The sequence below is a fragment of the Bombyx mori genome, chromosome 20, assembly GCF_030269925.1.
Source record: "Bombyx mori chromosome 20, ASM3026992v2".
NCBI lineage: Eukaryota > Metazoa > Arthropoda > Insecta > Lepidoptera > Bombycidae > Bombyx > Bombyx mori.
The window spans coordinates 814584-839598 of record NC_085126.1 but is presented as its reverse complement, the minus strand read 5'-3'; the positions used below and the strand labels follow the sequence as shown (position 1 = coordinate 839598).

The window sequence follows — 25015 nt, the reverse complement described above, 5'->3', positions numbered from 1 at the left end:
TACTGCAATTTAGTGTCGCGTTTATTATTTATGAACTTTTTTCAGTTGTTTAAATGGGCGGACGAGCGGATTAACCCAGAGACACAGCCCACTGAGTTTCTCGCCGGATCTTCTCAGTGGGTCGCGTTTCCGATCCGGTGGTAAATTCTGCGAAGCACTGCTCTTGCTAGGGTTAGTCTTGGCAACACTCCGGTTTGAGCCCCGTGAGCTCACCTACACACGTTAGGGCGAAGCTGAAATAGTCTCTCAAGATTATCAGCAAAGGTAGGAAAAAGAAAATTTTAATTGAAACCTTACGCTAAAAATACGGTTCGATTTAAAATGATACCACTGTCCACATCCCGTATGTATTAACGCTATGAATACTTAATATAATGTCAAACATACATTGATTTCGTTGTAATTAGAAACTACAGTATCGTCTTCAATTTACGTATATCACATTGTATATCATATTGTCAGATTTATTTTCAACCTACAAGGGGCAAATGCTTAAATAGACAAAAAATACGGGAATTTAGTTTTTTTACCCGGGACAAATAAAAAACAAAATTATATAGTGACATTATTTATTTATTTTTAACATATTTTTATATGTTTTAACATATTTATAAAAACCAATACAATTATAATCTTACGGTTCGAATACGGGACAGAGTCAGTCCCGCCGAGACATTTTAAACTAAGCCTATAAAATACGGGACGTCCCGGGAAATACGGGACGTCTGGCAACCCTAAATTCACATGTTACTCCCGCATGCCCCGTCGTAGGCAAATGTGGCTCTCGCACATTTCAGTCTGAAAAATAAAACATTACACCGACTTGAATACACAAAAATATAATATAGTTTGTTAAATTATACTGCGAAAGATTTTTTTTTTAAGAGATTTTATGACCTGGTAACTGAGACCTTTAAGTCATGTCTTATTTTAATGTATATTCTTAATTTTATGAAAAATGATATTATGGAGTGAAATGAAATGAAAATGATTAATTTGAGACCTTAATCAACTGGGATGAAATTAAATGAGATGATATGAGATGAAATCTAATCTCAGTAAAATGGTGGTCATTTACTAAAAAAAATTCAGTGGACTTTTTGGAGGATCCCGAGAAGTTACGTCCAGCGGCTTTGTTTCATTTTCCACATTTGTGCACTTTCACAGATATTATACAGTTAATAAACCACCATTATTACACATTTAAACCCGAAGAAACACTAAATAGACAAAATAAAACAAATCACACAACTTCACTCCTCGCGTTCCCGCCAAAAAGTCACTGCGAAAGACACGAATGAATACCATAGATAACATAAAACAAATATTATAAGTTGAACTCGTAAATTAATTGAAAGCACTGGAATCTCAGAATATTATGCCTCTAAAAATAAGATTGACAGGTTTTTTTTTTCGTAGAACGCAAACTTTTCATTGGTGCTTTAAGCAGACCGCAAAATTATAATAGAATACAGTAGTCACTTCTTAGCCATTCAAAGTATTTTACAAACATTTAAAATGTTTTTAGAGCAGGTTCAAACTAATCTCCAAATTCAGACATAGCGGCATGTAATATATTCAGTCATAGTTTGCTTGAGAAATAGGCACGAATCCTGTAAGCCTGCGAATTTTAATTACAGTGCTATATCACTATAGTTTTGCCGAAGCGAGAAACCACTACTCGCACTTTGTTGTAATTAATCCAGTGTGAACGCCTGATGCTAAATTGCAGGCAATCAGCTTAGTTCTTAATTGATCAAATTACGTTGCTCCAGTTTTCTATAAAGGGCCTTGGTTTGAACAAGCATACGAGAAACTTTTATAACAAAAAATGCAAAATAATTATCATTTCTTAGATTAATTAAAACAAAATGGATACTAACAACAAATGAATCTAATGAGTAGTTACAGAGGATTTTTATTAAATCGAAATAAAGTGAAAATTACGATCAATGTATCCAGAGTAGATAATAATGAAAAATACGGTGTATCCCGAGCGTTATGACATGTCCTTCTTCAAACGAGGTTTGTGGAGAGTGCTTAACGGTAGGCAGCGGCTTGGCTTTACGCCTGGCATTGTTGAAGTCCGTTGGGCGTTCGAAGTTGGGCGACGGTAACCACTCACCATAAGGTGCGCCGTATGCCTGTCTACCTACAAGGGCAATAAAGAAAAAAAATCTACCAGCGGATCGGAATCGCGACCCACTGAGAAGATCCGGCGAGAGACTCAATGGGCTGTGTCTATGGGTTAATTCGCTGGTCGGATTTTTTAATTGACAAGATCGACCAGGTCGGTGTCTGGTGCTTGAAGAGCCTAAAACCAAGTTAGTGATGGAGTGGTAGATCCTTGGTGAGGAAGTTGTTGATAGCTACGTTAAGAGAATGCATTAAATATACTAGATGATGACCGAGATTTGCTCGTTTTTTTTTTTTTGATAATGCCATCTTTTTGTGTCTTTAAAGCAGTCAGTTGCTCTCAATTAAGAAAAATAGTATTAATATTCGCCAATAGATGTCGGGAACAGTCATAAAGTTGATTATCGATAAAGTAGATTTTTTTTTTTTTATTATTGAAAGTTTACTGGTGGCCCGAAGGCCTTTCCAGTTTCACCAGGACAGGTGGGTGAGCAAAGGCTCAGCCAAGAGGGGCGGGATTTGCTAACAACTGCCCGAGCGCCTCCGAAGGAGACCTAACAACTCAAGAGCAATTGTTTCGCGAACGAATCTACTACCGGATCGGAATCGCGACCCGCTGAGAAGATCCGGCGAGAAACTCAGCGGGCTGATGCATGGGTTAGGTTGCACGTCGACCTCTTTGTCGAGTTCGACGAGTACGGTTACCGGGGTCCCTAAGCCTGCCCCTAGTATTAGAGCTGAAGGCATCTAATGCAAAGGTTATTGGATCTGATGGATCTGTAAGGACGTGTCTAGGGCGTCGACGGTGACTGGCTCCTGCATGATCAGGATTCGGGGAGTAGTCAGCGGCGGCAACGATAAGGCGATTGTCATGACGCATAGCCTTATCGAAGTATCGTTCCGACGCTGACTTCATATATTTCCGAATTGATTCGAGGCCCAGGTCGTCGTGTAGGTCAACGTTCCTCACGAACCACGGAGCCCCGACAGCTAACCTGCAAAAGCGGGATTGTAGGGATTGGAGGGTGTCTATGTGTGTGCGGGCCGCGTGAGCGAACACCACACTCGCGTAAGTCATGACGGGCCTTATGCAAGTTGTGTAAAGTGTCACCTTGTTCCGAAGGGACATTTTGCTCCGCTTACAGATCATGGGGTAGAGTCTACCGAGAATAAACGCGGCATGGTCACGGACTGATTTTATATGCGGGCGGAATGTCATCGATGCATCCAGGGTAACGCCCAGGTACTTGACCTTCCTAGCCCAGGGTATGGGTTGTCTAAAGAGAGCAATCGGGGGTGTGAGATTCCTCCTCCTAATCCGGGAGGAAATCCGTGTGGAGCTTCCCCTCTGAAATAGCACCGCAGTACTTTTCGCTGGATTGATGTCTATGCGCCATTTTCGGAACCACTGTCCTAGGGCTAGGGCTGCGCTCTGAAGCTTCTTCGCGATTAGGGACTTATTTCTACTAGAATAGTAAACAGTCGTGTCGTCGGCAGTTGATTATTGAAAACACGAAAGAAACAACATTTTCTGAAAATAAATCGTAGCGAAATCCCCTGTATACTAAATTTTATGAAAATCATTGGAGCCATTTCCGAGATTCAGAATATATATATATATATATATATATATATATACAAGAATTGCTCGTTTAAAGGTATAAGATTTATGAACACTGGATAAGTTAAAGCGTGTTAAAATAGTAAAGTCTAACTTACTGGCACCTGTTGCTGTAAGTCCTACCGTTGGTACCACAAACAGGCCTATAATCGGCAGTGCAAATACAGGTACTTTCAGCCCCCAAAGTGCAGCAGGCGACGAGGAGGAAAAGTAGAACTGAAATATATACAACTGACAATAAAATACTGCACTCAGATATTACATACATGCAAAGTCTCTAAACTAAGATTTTCTACTATTTATGCGTACCGCCAGCCCACATCGAGACCAGCGCCCCTAGCGGCAAACGTAGGCAAACGTTCCAACTCCACAACATAACGACACACACATCGATACTAAGCATTTTTAATTCGTTTCTAATTTAAATCAAAATTTATTTCAACTCAAATATCATCATTATGACGTTATCGAATGTCAAAGCATCTATCGACCCTATCACTCGATCTAAATACAAATAATTATGAACACCGAACAATTGCAGTTGTAAAATTATAAATATCCAACAAAAATTATTGCCGTCACGATTTATCGGAACCGACGCACCGACAACCTGGCGTGGCACAATAACAGAACGACCTACATCATCGCTTACAGGGCTTAGACTAAAACGTCGTCGTCGTGGCCCAAAGGATAAGACGTCCGGTGCATGCGTATGTACCGATGCACCGGTGTTCGAATCCCGCAGGCGAGTACCAATTTTTCTGATGAAATACGTACTTAACAAATGTTCACGATTGACTTCCATGGTGAAGGAATAACATCGTGTAATAAAAATCAAACCCGCAAAATTATAATTTGTGTAATTACTGGTGGTAGGACCTTTTGTGAGTCCGCACGGGTAGGTACCACCGCCCTGCCTATTTCTGTCGTGAAGCAGTAATGCGTTTCGGTTTGAAGGGTGGGGCAGCCGTTGTAACTATACTGAGACCTCAAAACTTATATCTCAAGGTGGGTGGCGCATTTACGTTGTAGATGTCTATGGGCTCCAGTAACCACTTAACACCAGGTGGGCTGTGAGTTCGTCCACCCATCTAAGCAATAAAAAAAATAAAAAAACTATTCTCACCGATTGAAGTCTTCATTGTTTTCGATTTTGAATCAACTGAACACTCATTACTTAATAAGACAGCTGCTGCTTATATACAAAAATGTCAGTGCCACAGTTTAAACTTAACACAGCAGGTAAAGAAAATAAAACAAAATTAATCATATATACGACAGTATCCAAGTGTGGGCTTTCATATTTTATAGGTAGTCTATTTGGTCGGGACTTACATAGTCTTCACAATAAATAAAAAAACAATGAATTTCGGGTTTTTTTTTCCTACCTAAGCTGATAGCCTTGAGAGGCTTTTTCAGCGTAACCTTAACTAGTAGGTGAGCTCACGGGGCTCAAAGCGGAGTGATGCTAACACTAACCCTAGCAAAAGCAGTGCTTCGCAGAATCTACCACCGGATCGGAAACGCGACCCACTGAGAAGATCCGGCGAGAAACTCAGTGGGCTGTGTCTCTATGGGTTAATTGACTCGTCGAGCCCTCCATCGGAAGCGACGGGTTCGACGAGGACGGTGACCGATGCTTGTGGTGCCTAAAAGCACCGTTAATGGATCGGGAGGATCCGTAATGACGTGTTTTGGGCGACGTCGACTGTTTACCATTCGGTCTACAGGATCGGGTATGAAGGTATGAAAAAAACAAAAGATTTTTTTGTCATTTTAAATGGCTCCAAAATCTTTTTTTTCCCACCAGAGTGGCTATGAACCGCAGTCCGATGGATGGCGCCACCATCAACGCACGCAAAAACTTAAATAAAACGTCTTAGTAATGTACGAGTACTGTTTTATTAATGCACTATGATTTTGAGGAAAATTATTGATCTAGTGAATTGCAATGTAGAATTACCCAAATATGTCGTTCCACTGGTTAGGTATATCTTGTATTTTTCAAAATGGCCGCCTATATATAGTTCGGATGACCGCATCTCTGCTACGTCGTTGTTTGCTACGTAATACCTATATAATAACATTACACGTGGAGTTTTAAATTTGAATCTTAATTATTAAATTCAGTGTTAATTTGAATTGTTTACTTTTTTTCCTACCTATTCTCTGGTAGCCTAAGAGGCTATTCCAGCTACGCGCGGACGGGTAGGTGGGCTCGCGGGCTCAACCTGAAAGAATTTGCTAACACTAGCCCTAGCAAGAGCAGCGCTTCGCAGAATCTACCACGGGATCGGAAACGCGACCCACCGACAAGATCCAGCGAGAAACTCAGTGGGCTGTGTCTGTGGGTTAATTCGCTCGTCGAGCCCTTCGTCGCAAGCGATGGGTTCGACGCGGACAGTGAGCGGTGCTTGTGGTACCTGAAAGCACCGTTATTGGATCGGGAGGATCCATAATGACGTGTTTTGGGCGACGTCGACTATTTACCATTCGGTCTACAAGATCGGGATGTATGTATGGCTCCGGCTCCGCTCGAGTCTTTAACAAAAATTTCAACGATATTTGACGTTGTTTTATTTTTTAAAATAAAAGAACACTTATTGAGGCATAATTACAATAGTTAGACATATGCTGTTTCGACACTTTTTGTAATTAATAATGTGTTCTACAAAGTCGTGGTACATTATTTTATTCTATCATCAATAGTTTTCGCAGGGCACACGATTTAAAGAATATTTTAAGAATTTTTTTTACACCTTGGGTTACATTATTGGAGTTTTAGCAAAGATCCCTAATTTTTTTCAAAACAGATTGAAGAACCTATGTCACTCGGGAATAGTGTAGCTTCCAAACAGTGAAAGATTTTTTTCAAATCGGTTCAGTAGTTTCGGAGTCTATTCAATAGAAACAAATCTTTCCTCTTTATAATATTAGTATAGATAAGTGTGGAAAATTTCATTCTCCTTCGTCCGCGTAATTTTCCGTAAAACGGGTACAAAGTTTTTGCTCCACCTATTAGTATATAGATACACACACAACTACATACGTTATTTCTATATATGAATAATATTAATTATGCTTTAATTCATGTCCTTACAATTATATAGGTCATTATTTTATATGCACATTTGCCTTGGGGAACGATTAAATTGTTTTAAGTATTATTAAATTAATAAGAGGTTGTTTATTCATTCATTTTATTAAAAAAATAAATATTATTATATATATATGAACCTTACGAAACCTCTTTAGGTACCTACTAGCTTACAATAATACATTCTACATGGAAGCCCGCTCTCCTAATTATCAGTAATGAAAATTAGTCGATAATTATGGGTCTAGGGACGCAGGCTTGTGTGCGCCAGCTGTTCTCGTTGAGAGGAGAGAGAGTCGAAAAAAACAAATGTTTCATAAATATATTTTATTATATACGTACGTGTCTTAAAATTACACGAAATATTAATTTGAGAAAATAACATTTCAATCTTTTCAAAAAATATATTTGGAGAGCGAAAGGTTATTTAGTATAAGCGAAATTTTTCAACTTTACAGGGGAACTTTACAGGAAGCCATTTAAAGATTAACTAAAATTTGAAAAAAATATCTTAACAAAAAAAATCGGTTGTCTGTAAAAGTCGGCTTACTGACGATAGTTGAACGTGACAACGTTATAAGAAAATACTGATGGAATGGTTTAATTTTTCAATTATCGCAATTATCGTTGCTATAACCAATTGACACCACATTCACTTTTCACTCAACTTCATACTTGACGAAAACATGTAAATGTATTATTGTATAGCAGCTGTCCACGCGGATGCATCGCTCACTCAAGTAGGAGAGAGACAGATGTCGGGCGCTGCCGAAAATAATACGCATAAAAAATACGGGAGTTTAGATTTTTACCCGGGACAAATAAAAACAAAATTATATAGTGACATTCTTTATTTATTTATTTTTTTATATTTCTCCGAGGAGCAAGTTAGTTTTAACATATTTATAAAAACCAAAACAATTGTAATCGAACAGTTCGAATACGGAACAGAGTCAGTCCCGCCGAGACATTTTAAACTAAGCCTAAAATACGGGACGTCCCGGGAAATACGAGACGTCTGGCAACCCTAAATTCGGATGCCACCGCAGCACGGCCCGTCGTAGGCAAATATGGCTTTCGCACATTTCAGTCTGAAAAATAAAACATTACACCGACTTGAATACATAAAAATATAATTTAGTTTGTTAAATACTGCGAAAGGCACGAACGAATACCATAGATAATATAAAACAAATATTACAACGTGAACTCGTAAATTAATTGAAAGCACTGGAATCTCAGAATATAATGCCTCTAAAAATAAGATTGACAGTTTTTTTTTTTTCGTAGAACGCAAACTTTTCATTGGTGCCTTAAGCAGACCGCAAAATTATAATAGAATACAGTAGTCACTTCTTAGCCATTCAAAGTATTTTACAAACATTTAAAATGTTTTTAGAGCAGGTTCAAACTAATCTCCAAATTCAGACATAGCGGCATGTAATATATTCAGTCATAGTTTGCTTGAGAAATAGGCACGAATCCTGTAAGCCTGCGAATTTTAATGACAGTGCTATATCACTATAGTTTTGCCGAAGCGAGAAACCACTACTCGCACTTTGTTGTAATTAATCAAGTGTGAACGCCTGATGCTAAATTGCAGGCAATCAGCCTGGTTCTTAATTGATCAAATTACGTTGCTCCAGTTTTCTATAAAGGGGCTTGGTTTGAACAAGCATACGAGAAACTTTTATAACATAAAATGCAAAATAATTATCATTTCTTAGATTAATTAAAACAAAATGGATACCAACAATAAATGAATCTAATGAGTAGTTACAGAGGATTTTTATTAAATTGAGATAAAGTGAAAATTACGATCAATGTATCCAGAGTAGATAATAATGAAAATATACGGTGTTTCCCGAGCGTTATGACATGTCCTTCTTCAAACGAGGTTTGTGGAGAGTGCTTAACGGTAGGCAGCGGCTTGGCTCTACGCCTGGCATTGTTGAAGTCCATGGGCGACGGTAACCACTCACCATCAGGTGAGCCGTATGGCCGTCTGCCTACAAGGGCAATAAAGAAAAAATATCTACCAGCGGATCGGAATCGCGACCCACTGAGAAGATCCGGCGAGAAACTCAGTGGGCTGTGTCTATGGGTTAATTCGTTGGTGGCATTCTTTAATTGACAAATTCGACCAGATCGGTGTCTGGTGCTTAAAGAGCCTAAAACCAAGATAGTGATGGAGTGGTAGATCCTTGGCGAGGAAGTTGTTGATAGCTACGTTAAGAGAATGCATTAAATATACTAGATGATGACCGAGCTTTGCTGGTTTTTTTTTTTTTGATAACGCCATCTTTTTGTGTCTTTAAAGCAGTTAGTTGCTCTCAATTAAGAAAAATAGTATTAATATTCGCCAATAGATGTCGGGAACAGTCATAAAGTTGATTATCGATAAAGTTGATTATTGAAAACACGAATAAAACAACATTTTCTGAAAATAAATCGTAGCGAAATCCCCTGTATACTAAATTTTATGAAAATCGTTGGAGCCGCTTCCGAGACTCAGATTATATATATATACAAGAATTGCTCGTTTAAAGGTATAAGATTTATGAACACAGGATAAGTTAAAGCGTGTTAAAATAGTAAAGTCTAACTTACTGGCACCTGTTGCTGTAAGTCCTACCGTTGGTACCACAAACAGGCCTATAATCGGCAGTGCAAATACAGGCACTTTCAACCCCCAAAGTGCAGCAGGCGACGAGGAGGAAAAGTAGAACTGAAATATATACAACTGACAATAAAATACTGCACTCAGATATTACATATAACTATACATGTAAAGTCTCGAAACTAAGATTTTCTACTATTTATGCAATATACAGAGAGTGCAATCTTAAGTCTTAAGCATGCTGTCAAATACTACACGCGGCGAGGAACACCTGTTTATGCCTGCTTTCTTGATCTGTCCAAGGCGTTTGATTTGGTTTCCTATAACCTTTTGTGGAAAAAGTTGGAAAATATTAAACTACCCACGGAAATAAATAACATTCTAAAGTTTTGGTATGGGAACCAGATCAACAATGTGCGATGGGCTGGGGCTTTGTCTCTTCCGTATAGGTTGGAGTGCGGGGTGAGACAAGGCGGGTTGAGTTCGCCTACGCTCTTCAACCTGTATATGAACGAGCTGATCGGCGAGCTCAGTAGGACCAGGATTGGTTGTTTCATAGACGGGGTGTGCGTAAACAACATCAGCTACGCAGACGATATGGTGCTGCTGAGCGCGTCTATCTGTGGCCTAAGGCAACTTGTTTCTTTGTGTGAGGGATACGCCAAACCACACGGTTTGGTGTACAACTGTAAAAAGTCGGAGATCATGGTCTTTGAGACCAGGGGTGGGACGCATGATAAAATACCTCCCGTAGTACTCAACGGAACGCCATTGACAAGAGTTTATAAATTTAAATATCTCGGCCATGTGTTGACCCCTGATCTCAAAGATGATGAAGATATTGAACGAGAGCGGAGAGCGTTGTCGGTTAGAGCAAACATGATAGCTCGCAGGTTTGCACGGTGTTCACTTAAAGTCAAGGTCACCCTCTTTAGGGCCTACTGTACTAACTTTTACACGTGCAGCTTGTGGGCTGGATACACTCAAAGATCGTACAATGCTCTCCGTGTTCAATACAATAACGCGTTTAGGATGCTGGTGGTGCTGCCCCGCTTTTGTAGCGCATCAGGGATGTTTGCAGACGCGTACATAGATTGTTTTTACGCTACCATGCGTAAGAGGTGTGCATCTCTGGTAAACAGAGTGAGGGCCAGCTCCAACAGCATCCTGAGCATGATCGCAAGCAGGCTGGACTGTATATACATGGGTCGCTGTGGTGCCATCTCCCATGGGATGTTACCACAGTAATTCATTGTGATGTAAATATAACTACTAACATAGGTATTATTAACAATTTATATGAGTCATGGATACTTGAAATAAAAACATTATTATTATTGAAGTGAAACTTCCTTATCGGCGTTGGAAAAAAATTTACCGTCACATTTTTCGGTTACGCGTCACATTTTTCCGTTACGCGCCATCTTTTTTGTATTCATGTCTATGATAATAAAATCCTTTTGTTTAAACTTTATCTAATTTAACTTTTTTGTATTCATGTCTATGATAATAAAATCCTTTTGTTTAAACTTTATCTAATTTAACTTTATTTAACCAATTTCTAGAAAGTTGCATGTAGATCATTTTTCGAAAAATAAGGCCATAAAGAAGTTTCACTTCTTACGTGTGTACACTAGTACACGCACACATTTTTTATTATTATGCGTACCGCCAGCCCACATCGAGACCAGCGCCTCTAGCGGCAAACGTTCCAACTGCATACAAATTTGAGTTAACTTTTACGCTGTCGAGGACGTCAACTCAGATTTGTATGGAATTGGAATGTTTGCCTACGTTTGCCGCTAGGGGCGCTGTTCCAACTCCATACAAATTTGAGTTAACGTCTTCGACAGCGGCGGTGTCATTGGGTCTTCGTGTCCCCTTGCGGAGGCACGGATCGGGCCTCGGGGCAATCCCCTCTGCCCGGGCTTGGACCCCCTGCCTGACGAAGCAGGGGTGATGAGGTTATGACAGCGTAAAAGTTTTCGGATTCAGGGAGGGCCGCTCGACCATTGACGCGGTGATGCGCGTGCGCGCCCTCTCTGATGAGGCTGTCAGCCGGGGCGGGGTTGCACTGGCGGTGTCCCTGGACATCGCCAATGCGTTCAACACCCTGCCCTGGTCGGTGATCGCGGGGGCGCTGCAGTATCACGGCGTCCCTGCGTATCTCCGTCGGCTGATCGGGTCCTACCTCGAGGATAGGTCGGTCGTGTGCACCGGGCACGGTGGGACGGTGCTCCGCTTCCCCGTCCAGCGCGGTGTTCCACAGGGGTCGGTCCTTGGCCCTCTCTTGTGGAACATCGGCTACGACTGGGTCTTGCGTGGCACCCTAAGCACTCCTCTCCCGGGTCTGAGCGTAGTTTGCTACGCGGACGACACTTTGGTCGTGGCCCGGGGGAGGGACTTGCGAGAGTCTGCCCGTCTTTCCTGCGCGGGGGTGTCCTTCGTCATCGGCAGGATCCGACGGTTGGGTCTGGAGGTGGCGCTTGATAAATCCCAGGCCCTGTTGTTTCACGGGGCCCGGAGAGCGCCGCCTCAGGGGGCCCACCTCGTGATCGGAGGCGTTCGCGTCGAGATCGAGGCAACCGGGTTGCGGTACCTCGGTCTCGTACTGGACGGTCGTTGGAGCTTCCGCGCTCACTTTGAAAGATTAGGTCCCCGACTGATGGCGGCTGCCGGCTCGCTGAGTCGGCTGTTGCCGAACGTCGGGGGGCCTGACGTGGTAGTGCGTCGCCTCTACACGGGGGTGGTGCGGTCGATGGCACTGTACGGGGCTCCCGTGTGGTGCCACGCCCTGACCCGTGACAACGTTGCGGCGTTGCGACGTCCGCAGCGCGCGATTGCGGTCAGGGCGGTTCGTGGATACCGCACCGTCTCGTTTGAGGCGGCGTGCGTGCTAGCTGGGACGCCTCCCTGGGACCTAGAAGCGGAGGCGCTCGCTGCGGATTACGCGTGGCGATGCGATCTCCGCTCCAGGGGGGAGCCGCGTCCCGGCGCGGCGGAAGTTCGAGCGCGGAAACTTCAATCTCGGCGTGCCGTGCTCGAGGCGTGGTCTCGCCGCCTGGCGGACCCCACCTACGGGCGACGGACTGTCGAGGCGATCCGCCCGGTCCTCTCGGACTGGGTGAATCGCGACCGAGGACGTCTCACCTTCCGAGCGACGCAGGTGCTCACGGGACACGGCTGTTTCGGTCGCTACCTGCACCTCGTCGCCCGGAGGGAGCCGACGCCGAAGTGTCACCACTGCAGTGGCTGCAACGAGGACACGGCGGAGCACACGCTCGCGTACTGCACCGCTTTCGCGGAGCAGCGCCGCGTCCTCGTTGCAAAAATAGGACCGGACTTGTCGCTTCCGACCGTCGTGGCTACGATGCTCGGCAGCGACGAGTCCTGGCAGGCGATGCTCGACTTCTGCGAGTCCACCATCTCGCAGAAGGAGGCGGCGGAACGGGAGAGGGAGAGCTCTTCTTCCCTCTCGGCGCCGTGCCGCCGCCGTCGAGCCGGGGTTCGGAGGAGGGCGTTTGTCCAGCTCCAGCCCCTATGAGGAGGCAGTCTCCTCCCGGTGATGGTCACGGGGCGACCTAAGGGGGTTGAGGCTGCGCCGCACGCTACCGTCACTCTAGCGCGCTGGCACCAGGAGGACGGGACGGCGCGTCGGCGGCTGCGGACTGCGATGCGGTCCGCATTTTCGTCGTCGCTGTCGTCGCCGAACATACTGTTGAAGAGCAACCCGGTCGGCGGTGTATCGCGTTCCGACCCGGCAGGCTGGTTCTGGCCCAGCGGGGTATCCCGGAACACCAGCGGCACCGCCCGGGCGGCCTGGTAGGGCCGCCGTACCGCGGAGACCGACGTCGTTGGTCGTCGACTATCGCCTCGACGACCCGTCGGTCGGGCGTCCTCGGGGTGGCGCCGCGTGTCTGGTTGTAGTGTTGACCGCGGGAACCCCCCTACTCTGAACGGGTTCTGACCCCGGACGGAGATCGGACGTCGGGTGTAAGAGTGCAGGGGAGTCGTTTAGTGGGTGGGCCCTAAAATCCTTGGGCCCGCGATCTGCTCTCAACACCTGCAGATCGTTGAGTCTCACATACCCCGCGCGCCCCCTAGGCGCGGGGACCTCGTAGGAGGTTCGGCCCCCGGCCCGAAAAAAAAAAAAAAAAAAAAAAAAAAAAAAAAAAAAAAAAAAAAAAAAAAAAAAAAAAAAAAAAAAAAAAAAAGCGTAAAAGTTAACTCAAATTTGTATGCAGTTGGAACAGCGCCCCTAGCGGCAAACGTAGGCAAACGTTCCAACTCCACAACAGAACGACGCACACATCGACACTAAGCATTTTTAATTCACTTTTAATTTAAATCAAAATTTATTTCAACTCAAATATCATCAAGATGACCTTATCGAATGACAAAGCATCTATCGACCCTATCAAAATTATAAATATCCAACAAAAATTGTCGTCACGATTTATCGGAACCGACGCACCGACAGCCTGGGGTGGCACAATAACAGAACGACCTTTATCATCGCTTACAAGACTTAGACTAAAACGTCGTCGTCGTGGCCCATAGGATAAGACGTCCGATGCATGCGTATGTACCGATGCACCGATGTTCGAATCCCGCAGGCGAGTACCAATTTTTCTAATGAAATACGTACTTAACAAATGTTCACGATTGACTTCCATGGTGAAGGAATAACATCGTGTAATAAAAATCAAACCCGCAAAATTATAATTTGCGTTATTACTGGCAGACGCGCGTTGTGCGGTACCGTAGGTTTCCTGGAGTCGGAGTGGTGGAGCTCGATGGGGTTTAATCGGTAGTCGGTTTTGCGGGGCGGGTCCTGCGCAGTAGACGCCGCGCAGCGCCTCGCGCGCCTTTCTCAAGGCGTAGTCTACCGGTAGGAATTGGAAGGAGAGGAGGACTTTGGTCTTCCTCTTCTCCCTCTTCTTCTCTGGAGGCGCCGGAGTCCGACATAACCCGGTCTATTACCCCTCTCGACCGGGTATCCGTAAATGGATTCCCCAGCGTTAAAAAAAAAAGGACCTTTTGTGAGCCCGCACGGGGTGGTACCTACCCTGCCTATTTCTGCCGTGAAGCCGTAATGCGTTTCGGTTTGAAGGGTGGGACAGCCGTTGTAACTATACTGAGACTTTAGAACTTATATCTCAAGGTGGGTGGCGCATTTACGTTGTAGATGTCTATGGGCTCCAGTAACCACTTAACACCAGGTGAGCTGTGAGTTCGTCCACCCATCTAAGCAATAAAAAAATAATAATAATAAAACAATTCTCACCGATTGAAGTCTTCATTGTTTTCGATTTTGAATGAACTGAACACTCATTACTTAATAAGACAGCTTATATACAAAAATGTCAGTGCCACAGTTTAAGCATAACACAGCAGGTAAAGAAAATAAAAAAAATCAAATATAAATACAACAGTATCCAAGTGTGGGCTTTTATATTTTACAGGTAGTCTATTTGGTAGAGATTTACATAGTCTTCACAATAAATAAAAAAACAATGAATTTCGGGTTTTTTTTCCTACCTAAGCTGATAGCCTTGACAGGCTTTTTCAGCGTAACCTTAACTAGTAGGTAAGCTCACGGGGCTCATAGCGGAGTGATGCTAACACTGACCCTAGCAAGAGCAGTGCTTCGCAGAATCTACCACCGGATCGGAAACGCGACCCACTGAGAAGATCCGGCGAGAAACTCAGTGGGCTGTGTCTCTATGGGTTAATACACTCGTCGAGCCCTCCATCGCAAGCGACGGGTTCGACGAGGACGGTGACCGGTGCTTGTGGTGCCTAAAAGCACCGTTAATGGATTGGGAGGATCCGTAATGACGTGTTTTGGGCGACGTCGACTGTTTACCATTCGGTCTACAGGATCGGGTATGAAGGTATGAAAAAAACAAAAGATTTTTTTGTCATTTTAAATGGCTCCAAAATCTTTTTTTTCCCACCAGAGTGGCTATGAACCGCAGTCCGATGGATGGCGCCACCATCTACGCACGCAAAAACTTAAATAAAACGTCTTAGTAATGTACGAGTACTGTTTTATTAATGCACTATGATTTTGAGGAAAATTATTGATCTAGTGAATTGCAATGTAGAATTACCCAAATATGTCGTTCCACTGGTTATATCTCGTATTTTTCAAAATGGCCGCCTAAAGTTTGGATGACCGCATCTCTGCTACGTCGTTGTTTGCTACGTAATACCTATATAGTGACACTACACGTGGAGTTTTAAATTTGAATCTTAATTATTAAATTCAGTGTTAATTTGAATTGTTTACTTTTTTTCCTACCTATTCTCTGGTAGCCTAAGGGGCTATTCCAGCTACGCGCGGACGGGTAGGTAAGCTCACGGGCTCAACCTGAGTGAATTTGCTAACACTAGCCCTAGCAAGAGCAGTGCTTCGCAGAGTCTATCATCGGATCGGAATCGCGACCCACCGACAAGATCCACCGAGAAACTCAGTGGGCTGTGTCTGTGGGTTAATTCGCTCGTCGAGCCCTTCGTTGGAAGCGATGGGTTCGACGCGGACAGTGAGCGGTGCTTGTGGTACCTGAAAGCACCGTTAATGGATCGGGAGGATCCGTAATGACGTGTTTTGGGCGACGTCGACTATTTACCATTCGGTCTACAAGATTGGGTATGTATGTACGGCTCCGCTCGGGTCTTTAACAAAAATTTCAACGATATTTGACGTTATTTTATTTTTTTAAATAAAAGAACACTTATTGCGGCATAATTACAATAGTTAGACATATGCTGTTTCGACACTTTTGGTAATTAATAATGTGTTCTAAAAAGTCGTGCTACATTATTTTATTCTATCATCAATCGTTTTCGCAGGGCACGCGATGTAAAGAATATTTTAAGAATTTTTTTTACACCTTGGGTTACATTATTGGAGTTTTCAGCAAAGATCCCTAATTTTTTTCAAAAAAGATTGAAGAGCCTATGTCACTCGGGAATAGTGTAGCTTCCAAACAGTGAAAGATTTTTTTCAAATCGGTTCAGTAGTTTCGGAGTCTATTCAATACAAACAAACAAACAAATCTTTTCTCTTTATAATATTAGTATAGATAAGTGTGGAAAATTTCATTCTCCTTCGTCCGCGTAATTTTTCGTAAAACGGGTACAAAGTTTTTGCTCCACGTATTAGTATATAGATACACACACAACTACATACGTTATTTCTATATATGAATAATATTAATTATGCTTTAATTCGTGTCCTTAGAATTATAAGTCATTATTTTATATGCACATTTGCCTTGGGGAACGATTAAATTGTTTTAAGTGTTATTAAATTAATAAGAGGTTGTTTATTCATACATTTTATTTAAAAAAATATATATTATTATATATATATGAACCTTACCAAACCTCTTTAGGTACCTACTAGCTTACAATAATATATTTTACAAGGAATACCGCTCTCCTAATTATCAGTAATGAAAATTAGCCGATAATTATGGGTCTAGGGACGCAGGCTTGTGTGCGCCAGCTGTTCTCGTTGAGAGGAGAGAGAGTCGATAAAAACAAATGTTTAATAAATATATTTTATTATATACGTACGTGTCTTAAAATTACACGAAATATTAATTTGAGAAAATAAAATTTCAATCTTTTCAAAAAATATATTTCGGGAGGCGAAAGGTAAAGTAGTATAAGCGAAATTTTGCAACTTTACAGAGGAACTTTACAGGAAGCCATTTAAAGATTAACTAAAATTTGAAAAAAATATCTTAACAAAAACAATCGGTTATCTGTAAAGTCGGTTTACTGACGATAGTTGAACGTGACAACGTCATAAGAAAATACTGATGGAATGGTTTCATTTTTCAATTATAGCAATTATCGTTGCTATAAACAATTGACACCACATTCACTTTTCACTGAACTTCATACTTGACGAAAGCATGTAAATGTATTATTGTATAGCAGCTGTCCACGCGGATGCATCGCTCACTCAAGTAGGAGAGAGACAGATGTCGAACGCTGCCGAACGCGGAGGCCGATTGTGCCTCTTTGTCGCTCGGTGCGCGCTCCGCTTGCACTTCAAGATTTAAATGGAACGCCTCAGAGCTAGGTAACGCCGCATGAGTCATGTTTTTTCATGCGTGCAGCCGGCTCCATCGAATTATAAGACGTTGTCACGTCAAAAACTTCTTCAGCTGTTTTAATGGAGTAAACTTATTGAAGTTCAATTAAAATCATCGAGCTGTTGAAACTAATACTAAATAAAACACATCTTTAATTACAAAGATAAATGTCGCGTATTAAGCGAAATGTCGCTTAAACCGAAAAATAGCTTTTCACCCGTCGATTTGTTTGAGCGACAGAGTCGTGGCGGGCTGTACAAAAACCTGGAGCTTTCATTTCCTTCCGCGCTTGCAAAAATGAAGTCACATATAAATACATTCACGCGATGCCTTATAATTAATGGTAATTTCTAAAAATAATTACTTTATTTTTAAATGTAATAACGACTTATCGTGCACGGCCCAACGATAAAGGAAAATGAACGTATTTTCACACTTAAATACTTATTTGTGTAATTAAACATATCTGTGAGAAGGTATCTTTTTTTTTTATTGCTTAGATAGGTGAACGAGCTCACAGCCCACCAAGGTCTCAATATAGTACAACGGCTGCCCTGCCCCTCAAACCGAAACGCATTACTGCTTCACGGCAGATATAGGCAGGATTGTGGTACCTACCCGTGCGGACTCGCAAGATACCCTACCACTAGTATCTGCTGTGCTTAGCAGTATTAGGTGGCGTGGATCAGTTACCTTGGTGGAGCGATATAGGGGCTTTATATTCGATTTAACTCTTCGCTTTGGCACTATTAGTTCTGTACGCGGGATTGTAATCTAGAGTTTCAACGTATATCTACAAAAAACTTATTTTTGTATATGTAAATGTGAGTATTCTGATGTGAAGACTTCGAACGAGCCCTCCTCCAACGCAATTGTGCTTTCAATCAAGTCTAAGAGTGGCATTTGCTTTGTCGCCGCCACGTCTGGACTCCGGTAGGCGATAAACTCAAGTGGACAACAAGTTTAATCGATATAGTATTCCACATCCCTAAACCATATAAATAGTTTTATTGCATGTTAATGTTATAAATCTCCGACATCTTAGCTATTCCAAGTAAATCAATAATTAGTAAACCTTACAATTTCATTGCAATTTAATCTTTGCAGGTAAATTTAGTTAATAAGGCCTCTCGTTAATTTTGTAATCTATAATATTAAGTTATAAATGTGTAATAGTAAATTTGTATATAAGCAACGCTCGTGCCATTGACAGTGTCAAAAGATTGCAATCAAGTCTTATGTAACGCGCGGGCGACACATATGAGTTATTTAAAATCACTTTTACTGCAATTTAGTGTCGCGTTTATTATTTATGAACTTTTTTCAGTTGCTTAAATGGGTGGACGAGCTCAGAGTCCACCTGGTGTTAAGCGGCTACCAGAGCCCATAGACATCTACGACTGCTTCACGACAGAAATAGGCGGGGTGGTGACACCACATTCACTTTTCACTAAACTTCATATTTGACGAAAACATGTAAATGTATTATTGTATAGCAGCTGTCCACGCGGATGCATCGCTCACTCAAGTAGGAGAGAGACAGATGTCGAGCGCTGCCGAAAATAATACGCATAAAAAATACGGGAGTTTAATTTTTTACCCGGGACAAATAAAAACAAAATTATATAGTGACATTCTTTATTTATTTATTTTTTTATATTTCTCCGAGGAGCAAGTTAGTTTTAACATATTTATAAAAACCAAAACAATTGTAATCGAACAGTTCGAATACGGAACAGAGTCAGTCCCGCCGAGACATTTTAAACTAAGCCTAAAATACGGGACGTCCCGGGAAATACGAGACGTCTGGCAGCCCTAAATTCGGATGCCACCGCAGCACGGCCCGTCGTAGGCAAATATGGCTTTCGCACATTTCAGTCTGAAAAATAAAACATTACACCGACTTGAATACATAAAAATATAATTTAGTTTATTAAATACTGCGAAAGGCACGAATGAATACCATACCTAGATAATATAAAACAAATATTATAAGGTGAACTCGTAAATTAATTGAAAGCACTGGAATCTCAGAATATTATGCCTCTAAAAATAAGATTGACAGGTTTTTTTTTTCGTAGAACGCAAACATTTGATTGGTGCCTTAAGCAGACCGCAAAATTATAATAGAATACAGTAGTCGCTTCTTAGCCATTCAAAGTATTTTACAAACATTTAAAATGTTTTTAGAGCAGGTTCAAACTAATCTCCAAATTCAGACATAGCGGTATGTAATATATTCAGTCATAGTTTGCTTGAGAAATAGGCACGAATCCTGTAAGCCTGCGAATTTTAATTACAGTGCTATATCACTATAGTTTTGCCGAAGCGAGAAACCACTACTCGCACTTTGTTGTAATTAATCAAGTGTGAACGCCTGATGCTAAATTGCAGGCAATCAGTTTGGTTCTTAATTGATCAAATTACGTTGCTCCAGTTTTCTATAAAGGGGCTTGGTTTGAACAAGCATACGAGAAACTTTTATAACATAACATTTTTTATTTATTTTTTTATTGCTTAGATGGGTGGACGAGCTCACAGCCCACCTGATGTTAAGTGGTTACTGGAGCCCATAGACATCTACAACGTAGACGCGCCACCCACCTTGAGATACAAGTTCTAAAGTCTCAGTATAGTTACAACGGCTGCCCCACCCTTCAAACCGAAACGCATTACTGCTTCACGGCAGAAATAAGCAGGGCGGTGGTACCTATCCGCGCGGACTCACAAGTGGTCCAACCACCAGTAACGAAACGCATTACTGCTTCACGGCAGAAATAAGCAGGGCGGTGGTACCTATCCGCGCGGACTCACAAGTGGTCCAACCACCAGTAACGAAACGCATTACTGCTTCACGGCAGAAATAAGCAGGGCGGTGGTACCTATCCGCGCGGACTCACAAGTGGTCCTACCACCAGTAACGAAAAGCATTACTGCTTCACGGCAGAAATAAGCAGGGCGATGGTACCTATCCGCACGGACTCACAAGTGGTCCTACCACCAGTAACGAAACGCATTACTGCTTCACGGCAGAAATAAGCAGGGCGGTGGTACCTATCCGCGCGGACTCACAAGTGGTCCTACCACCAGATGCAAAATGCAAAATAATTATCATTTCTTAGATTAATTAAAAGAAAATTGATACCAACAACAAATGAATCTAATGAGTAGTTACAGAGGATTTTTATTAAATTGAGATAAAGTGAAAATTACGATCAATGTATCCAGAGTAGATAATAATGAGAAATACGGTGTTTCCCGAGCGTTATGACATGTCCTTCTTCAAACGAGGTTTGTGGAGAGTGCTTAACGGTAGGCAGCGGCTTGGCTCTACCCCTGGCATTGTTGAAGTCTATGGGCGACGGTAACCACTCACCATCAGGTGCGCCGTATGCCTGTCTACCTACAAGGGCAATAAAGAAAAAAAATCTACCAGCGGATCGGAATCGCGACCCACTGAGAAGATCCGGCGAGAGACTCAATGGGCTGTGTCTATGGGTTAATTCGCTGGTCGGATTTTTTAATTGACAAGATCGACCAGGTCGGTGTCTGGTGCTTGAAGAGCCTAAAACCAAGATAGTGTTGGAGTGGTAGATCTTTGGTGAGGAAGTTGTTGATAGCTACGTTAAGAGAATGCATTAAATATACTAGATGATGACCGAGCTTTGCTCGTTTTTTTTTTTTTGATAACGCCATCTTGTTTCTTTAAAGCAGTTTGTTACTCTCAATTAAGAACAATAGTATTAATATTCGCCAATAGATGTCGGGAAAAGTCATAAAGTTGATTATTGAAAACACGAATAAAACAACATTTTCTGAAAATAAATCGTAGCGAAATCCCCTGTAGGTATACTAAATTTTATGAAAATCGTTGGAGCCGTTCCCGAGATTCAGATTATATATATATATATACAAGAATTGCTCGTTTAAAGGTATAAGATTTATGAACACAGGATAAGTTAAATCGTGTTAAAATAGTAAAGTCTTACTTACTGGCACCTGTTGCCGTAAGTAACACCGTTAGTACCACAAACAGGCTTATATTCGGTGGTGCAAATACAGGTACTTTCAGCCCCCAAAGTGCAGCAAGCGACGAGGAGGAAAATTAGAACTGAAATATATACAACTGACAATAAAATACTGCACGATTACTGCCGTCACGATTTATCGGGACCGATGCACCGACAACTTGGCGTGGCACAATAACAGAACGACCTATATCATCGCTTACAGGGCTTAGACTAAAACGTCGTCGTCGTGCCCCAAAGGATAAGACGTCCGGTGCATTCGTGTTGAAGCGATGCACCGGTGTTCGAATCCCGCAGGCGATTACCAATTTTTCTAATGAAATACGTACTTGACAAATGTTCACGATTGACTTCCACGGTGAAGGAATAACATTTTGTAATAAAAATCAAACCCGCAAAATTATAATTTGCGTAATTACTGGTGGTATGACCTCTTGTGAGTCCGCACGGGTAGGTACCACCGCCCTGCCTATTTCTGCCGTGAAGCAGTAATGCGTTTCGGTTTGAAGGGCGGAGCAGCCGTTGTAACTAAACTGAGACCTTAGAACTTATATCTCAAGGTGGGTGGCGCATTTACGTTATAGATGTCTATGGGCTCCAGTAACCACTTAACACCAGGTGGGCTGTGAGTTCGTCCACCCATCTAAGCAATAAAATAATAATAATAAAAAAACAATTCTCACCGATTGAAGTCTTCATTGTTTTCGATTTTGAATGAACTGAACACTCATTACTTAATAAGACAGCTGCTGCTTATATACAAAAATGTCAGTGCCACAGTTTAAGCATACCACAGCAGGTAAAAAAAATAAAAAAAATTAAACATAAATACGACAGTATCCAAGTGTGGGCTTTCGTATTTTATAGGTAGTCTATTTGGTAGAGACTTACATAGTCTTCACAATAAATAAAAAAACAATGAATTTCACAAACACAAAAATGATATCTTGCAGTTACCTAACAGACATTTGCAAAAATATTGCATATTTCCGCCGTGAAGCAGTAATGCGTTTCGGTTTGAAGGGTCGGGCAGCCGTCGGAACTATACTGAGACCTTAGAACCCATATCTCAAGGTGGGTGATGGCATTTACGTTGTATATGTCTATGGGCTCTTGTAACCACTTAACACCAGGTAGGCTGTGAGCTCGTCCAATGACCTAAGCAATAAATAAAAAAATCGGTTATCTGTAAAGTCGATTTACTGACGATAGTTGAACGTGACAACGTCATAAGAAAATACTGATGGAATGGTTTAATTTTTCAATTATCGCAATTATCGTTGCTATATACAATTGACACCACATTCACTTTTCACTGAACTTCATACTTGACGAAAACATGTAAATGTATTATTGTATAGCAGCTGTCCACGCGGATGCATCGCTCACTCAAGTAGGAGAGAGACAGATGTCGAACGCTGCCGAACGCGGAGGCCGATTGTGCCTCTTTGTCGCTCGGTGCGCGCTCTCGCTTGCACTTCAAGCCTTAAATGGAACGCCTCAGAGTGGGGTAACGCCGCATGAGTCATGTTTTTTCGTGCGTGCAGCCGGCTCCATCGAATTATAAGACGTTGTCACGTCAATAAAATAAAACTTAATTGGTTTTTTTTTTTTTTTTTTTTTTATGATTGAAGGATTACTGGTGGCCCGGAGGCCTTTCCAGTTTCACCAGGACAGGTGGGCGAGCAAAGGCTCAGCCAGGAGGGGTGGGATTTGCTAACAGCTACCCGAGCGCCTCCGAAGGAGACCTAACAGCTCAAGAGCAGCTGCTTCGCGAATGAATCTACTACCGGATCGGAATCGCGACCCGCTGAGAAGATCCGGCGAGAAACTCAGCGAGCTTATTCATGGGTTAGGTTGCACGGCGAACTCTTTGTCGAGTTCGACGAGTACGGTTACCGAGGTCCCTAAGCCTGCTCCTAGAGCTGAAGGCGTCTAGTGCGAAGGTTATTGGATCTGATGGATCCGTAAGGACGTGTCTAGGGCGTCGACGGTGACTGGCTCCTGCATGATCAGGATTCGGGGAGTAGTCAGCGGCGGCTACGATAAGGCGATTATCATGACGCATAGCCTTATCGAAGTACCGTTCCGACGCTGACTTCATGTATTTCTGTATAGATTCGAGGCCCAGGTCGTCGTGTAGGTCAACGTTCCTCACGAACCACGGAGCTCCGACGGCTAACCTGCAAAAGCGGGATTGTAGAGATTGAAGGGTGTCTATGTGCGTGCGGGCCGCGTGAGCGAACACCACACTCGCGTAAGTCATGACGGGCCTTATGCAAGTTTTGTAAAGTGTCACCTTGTTCCGAAGGGACATTTTACTCCGCTTACAAATCATGGGGTAGAGTCTACCGAGAATAAACGCGGCACGGTCACGGACTGATTTTATATGCGGACGGAATGTCATCGATGCATCCAGGGTAACGCCCAGGTACTTGACCTTCCTGGCCCAGGGTATGGATTGACTAAAGAGAGTAATCGGGGGTGTGAGATTCCTCCTCCTAATACGGGAGGAAATCCGTGTGGAGCTTCCCCTCTGAAAGAGCACCGCAGTACTTTTCGCTGGGTTGATGTCTATGCGCCATTTTCGGAACCACTGTCCTAGGGCTAGGGCTGCGCTCTGAAGCTTCTTCGCGATTAGGGACTTGTTTCTACTGGAATAGTAAACAGTCGTGTCGTCGGCGAATAAAGCTAAATGGGTCGGCGGCGACCGGGGAATATCGTTAACGAATAAGCTAAATAGGAGGGGTGAGAGGACAGAGCCTTGCGGGACTCCAGCTGTGAGAGGTCGTGGGGAGGAGCGGGTTCCCTCGACTCGATATCGAAAAGAGCGGTTCGACAAGAAGTCCCGTATGATGAGCACGAGACTATCCGGCACACCCATGTTGAATAGTTTGAAAATCAAACCGTTGTGCCAGACTTTGTCGAACGCTTTTGCGACGTCGAAGAAGAGAGCTCCCGTGTATAACGGTTTTGGTCGATTAAGCCCCACAAGAATGTGCTCCGTGAGGCGGTGCACCTGTTGAACGCATGAGTGATTTGTACGGAATCCGAATTGTTCATCGATGAGAATGCCCTTGGATGAGACGAAGTCTCTGAGGCGTTTGTAGAGCAGACGCTCATACAGTTTGCCTAGAGACATGAGGAGGCTAATCGGGCGGTAGCTCGTCGGATGATTTTTTGGTTTACCGGGTTTATGTATGCCGATAACGTCCGCTTCTTTCCACACCGCGGGAAAGATACAGTTCGCCATAGCGGCATTGAAAATAGATGCCAACATCACGATGAGTTGGACGGGTAGAAGTTTAATAACGCGGTTGGATATACCGTCGGAACCGGGAGCCTTGCGAGGACGTAGGTCTTCGATCAAGTCTTTAACTTCCATCGGGGTGACGGGTG

The 25015-nt window shown here is 42.8% G+C and overlaps 2 protein-coding genes across 2 annotated transcripts; both read right to left on the bottom strand.

Moving 5' to 3' along the window:
- Positions 1 to 552: 552 nt before the first annotated feature.
- LOC101741526 (four-domain proteases inhibitor) lies at positions 553 to 14892 on the bottom strand. Its single transcript, XM_004926895.5, has 6 exons — positions 14762 to 14892; positions 9465 to 9582; positions 7899 to 7945; positions 4884 to 4949; positions 3856 to 3973; positions 553 to 798 (listed from the first exon to the last, which is right to left on the bottom strand). Exons 1-6 carry the CDS (start codon positions 14775 to 14777, stop codon positions 741 to 743), a joined length of 423 nt encoding a protein of 140 aa, XP_004926952.2. The 5' UTR covers positions 14778 to 14892; the 3' UTR covers positions 553 to 740.
- A 4320-nt stretch (positions 14893 to 19212) lies between these two features.
- Positions 19213 to 22329, bottom strand: Spi2 (silk proteinase inhibitor). Its single transcript, NM_001043582.1, is given in 3 exon segments — positions 19213 to 19467; positions 21582 to 21699; positions 22300 to 22329. Coding segments are annotated over 3 exon segments (198 nt in total). The 5' UTR covers positions 22316 to 22329; the 3' UTR covers positions 19213 to 19403.
- Positions 22330 to 25015: the final 2686 nt, after the last annotated feature.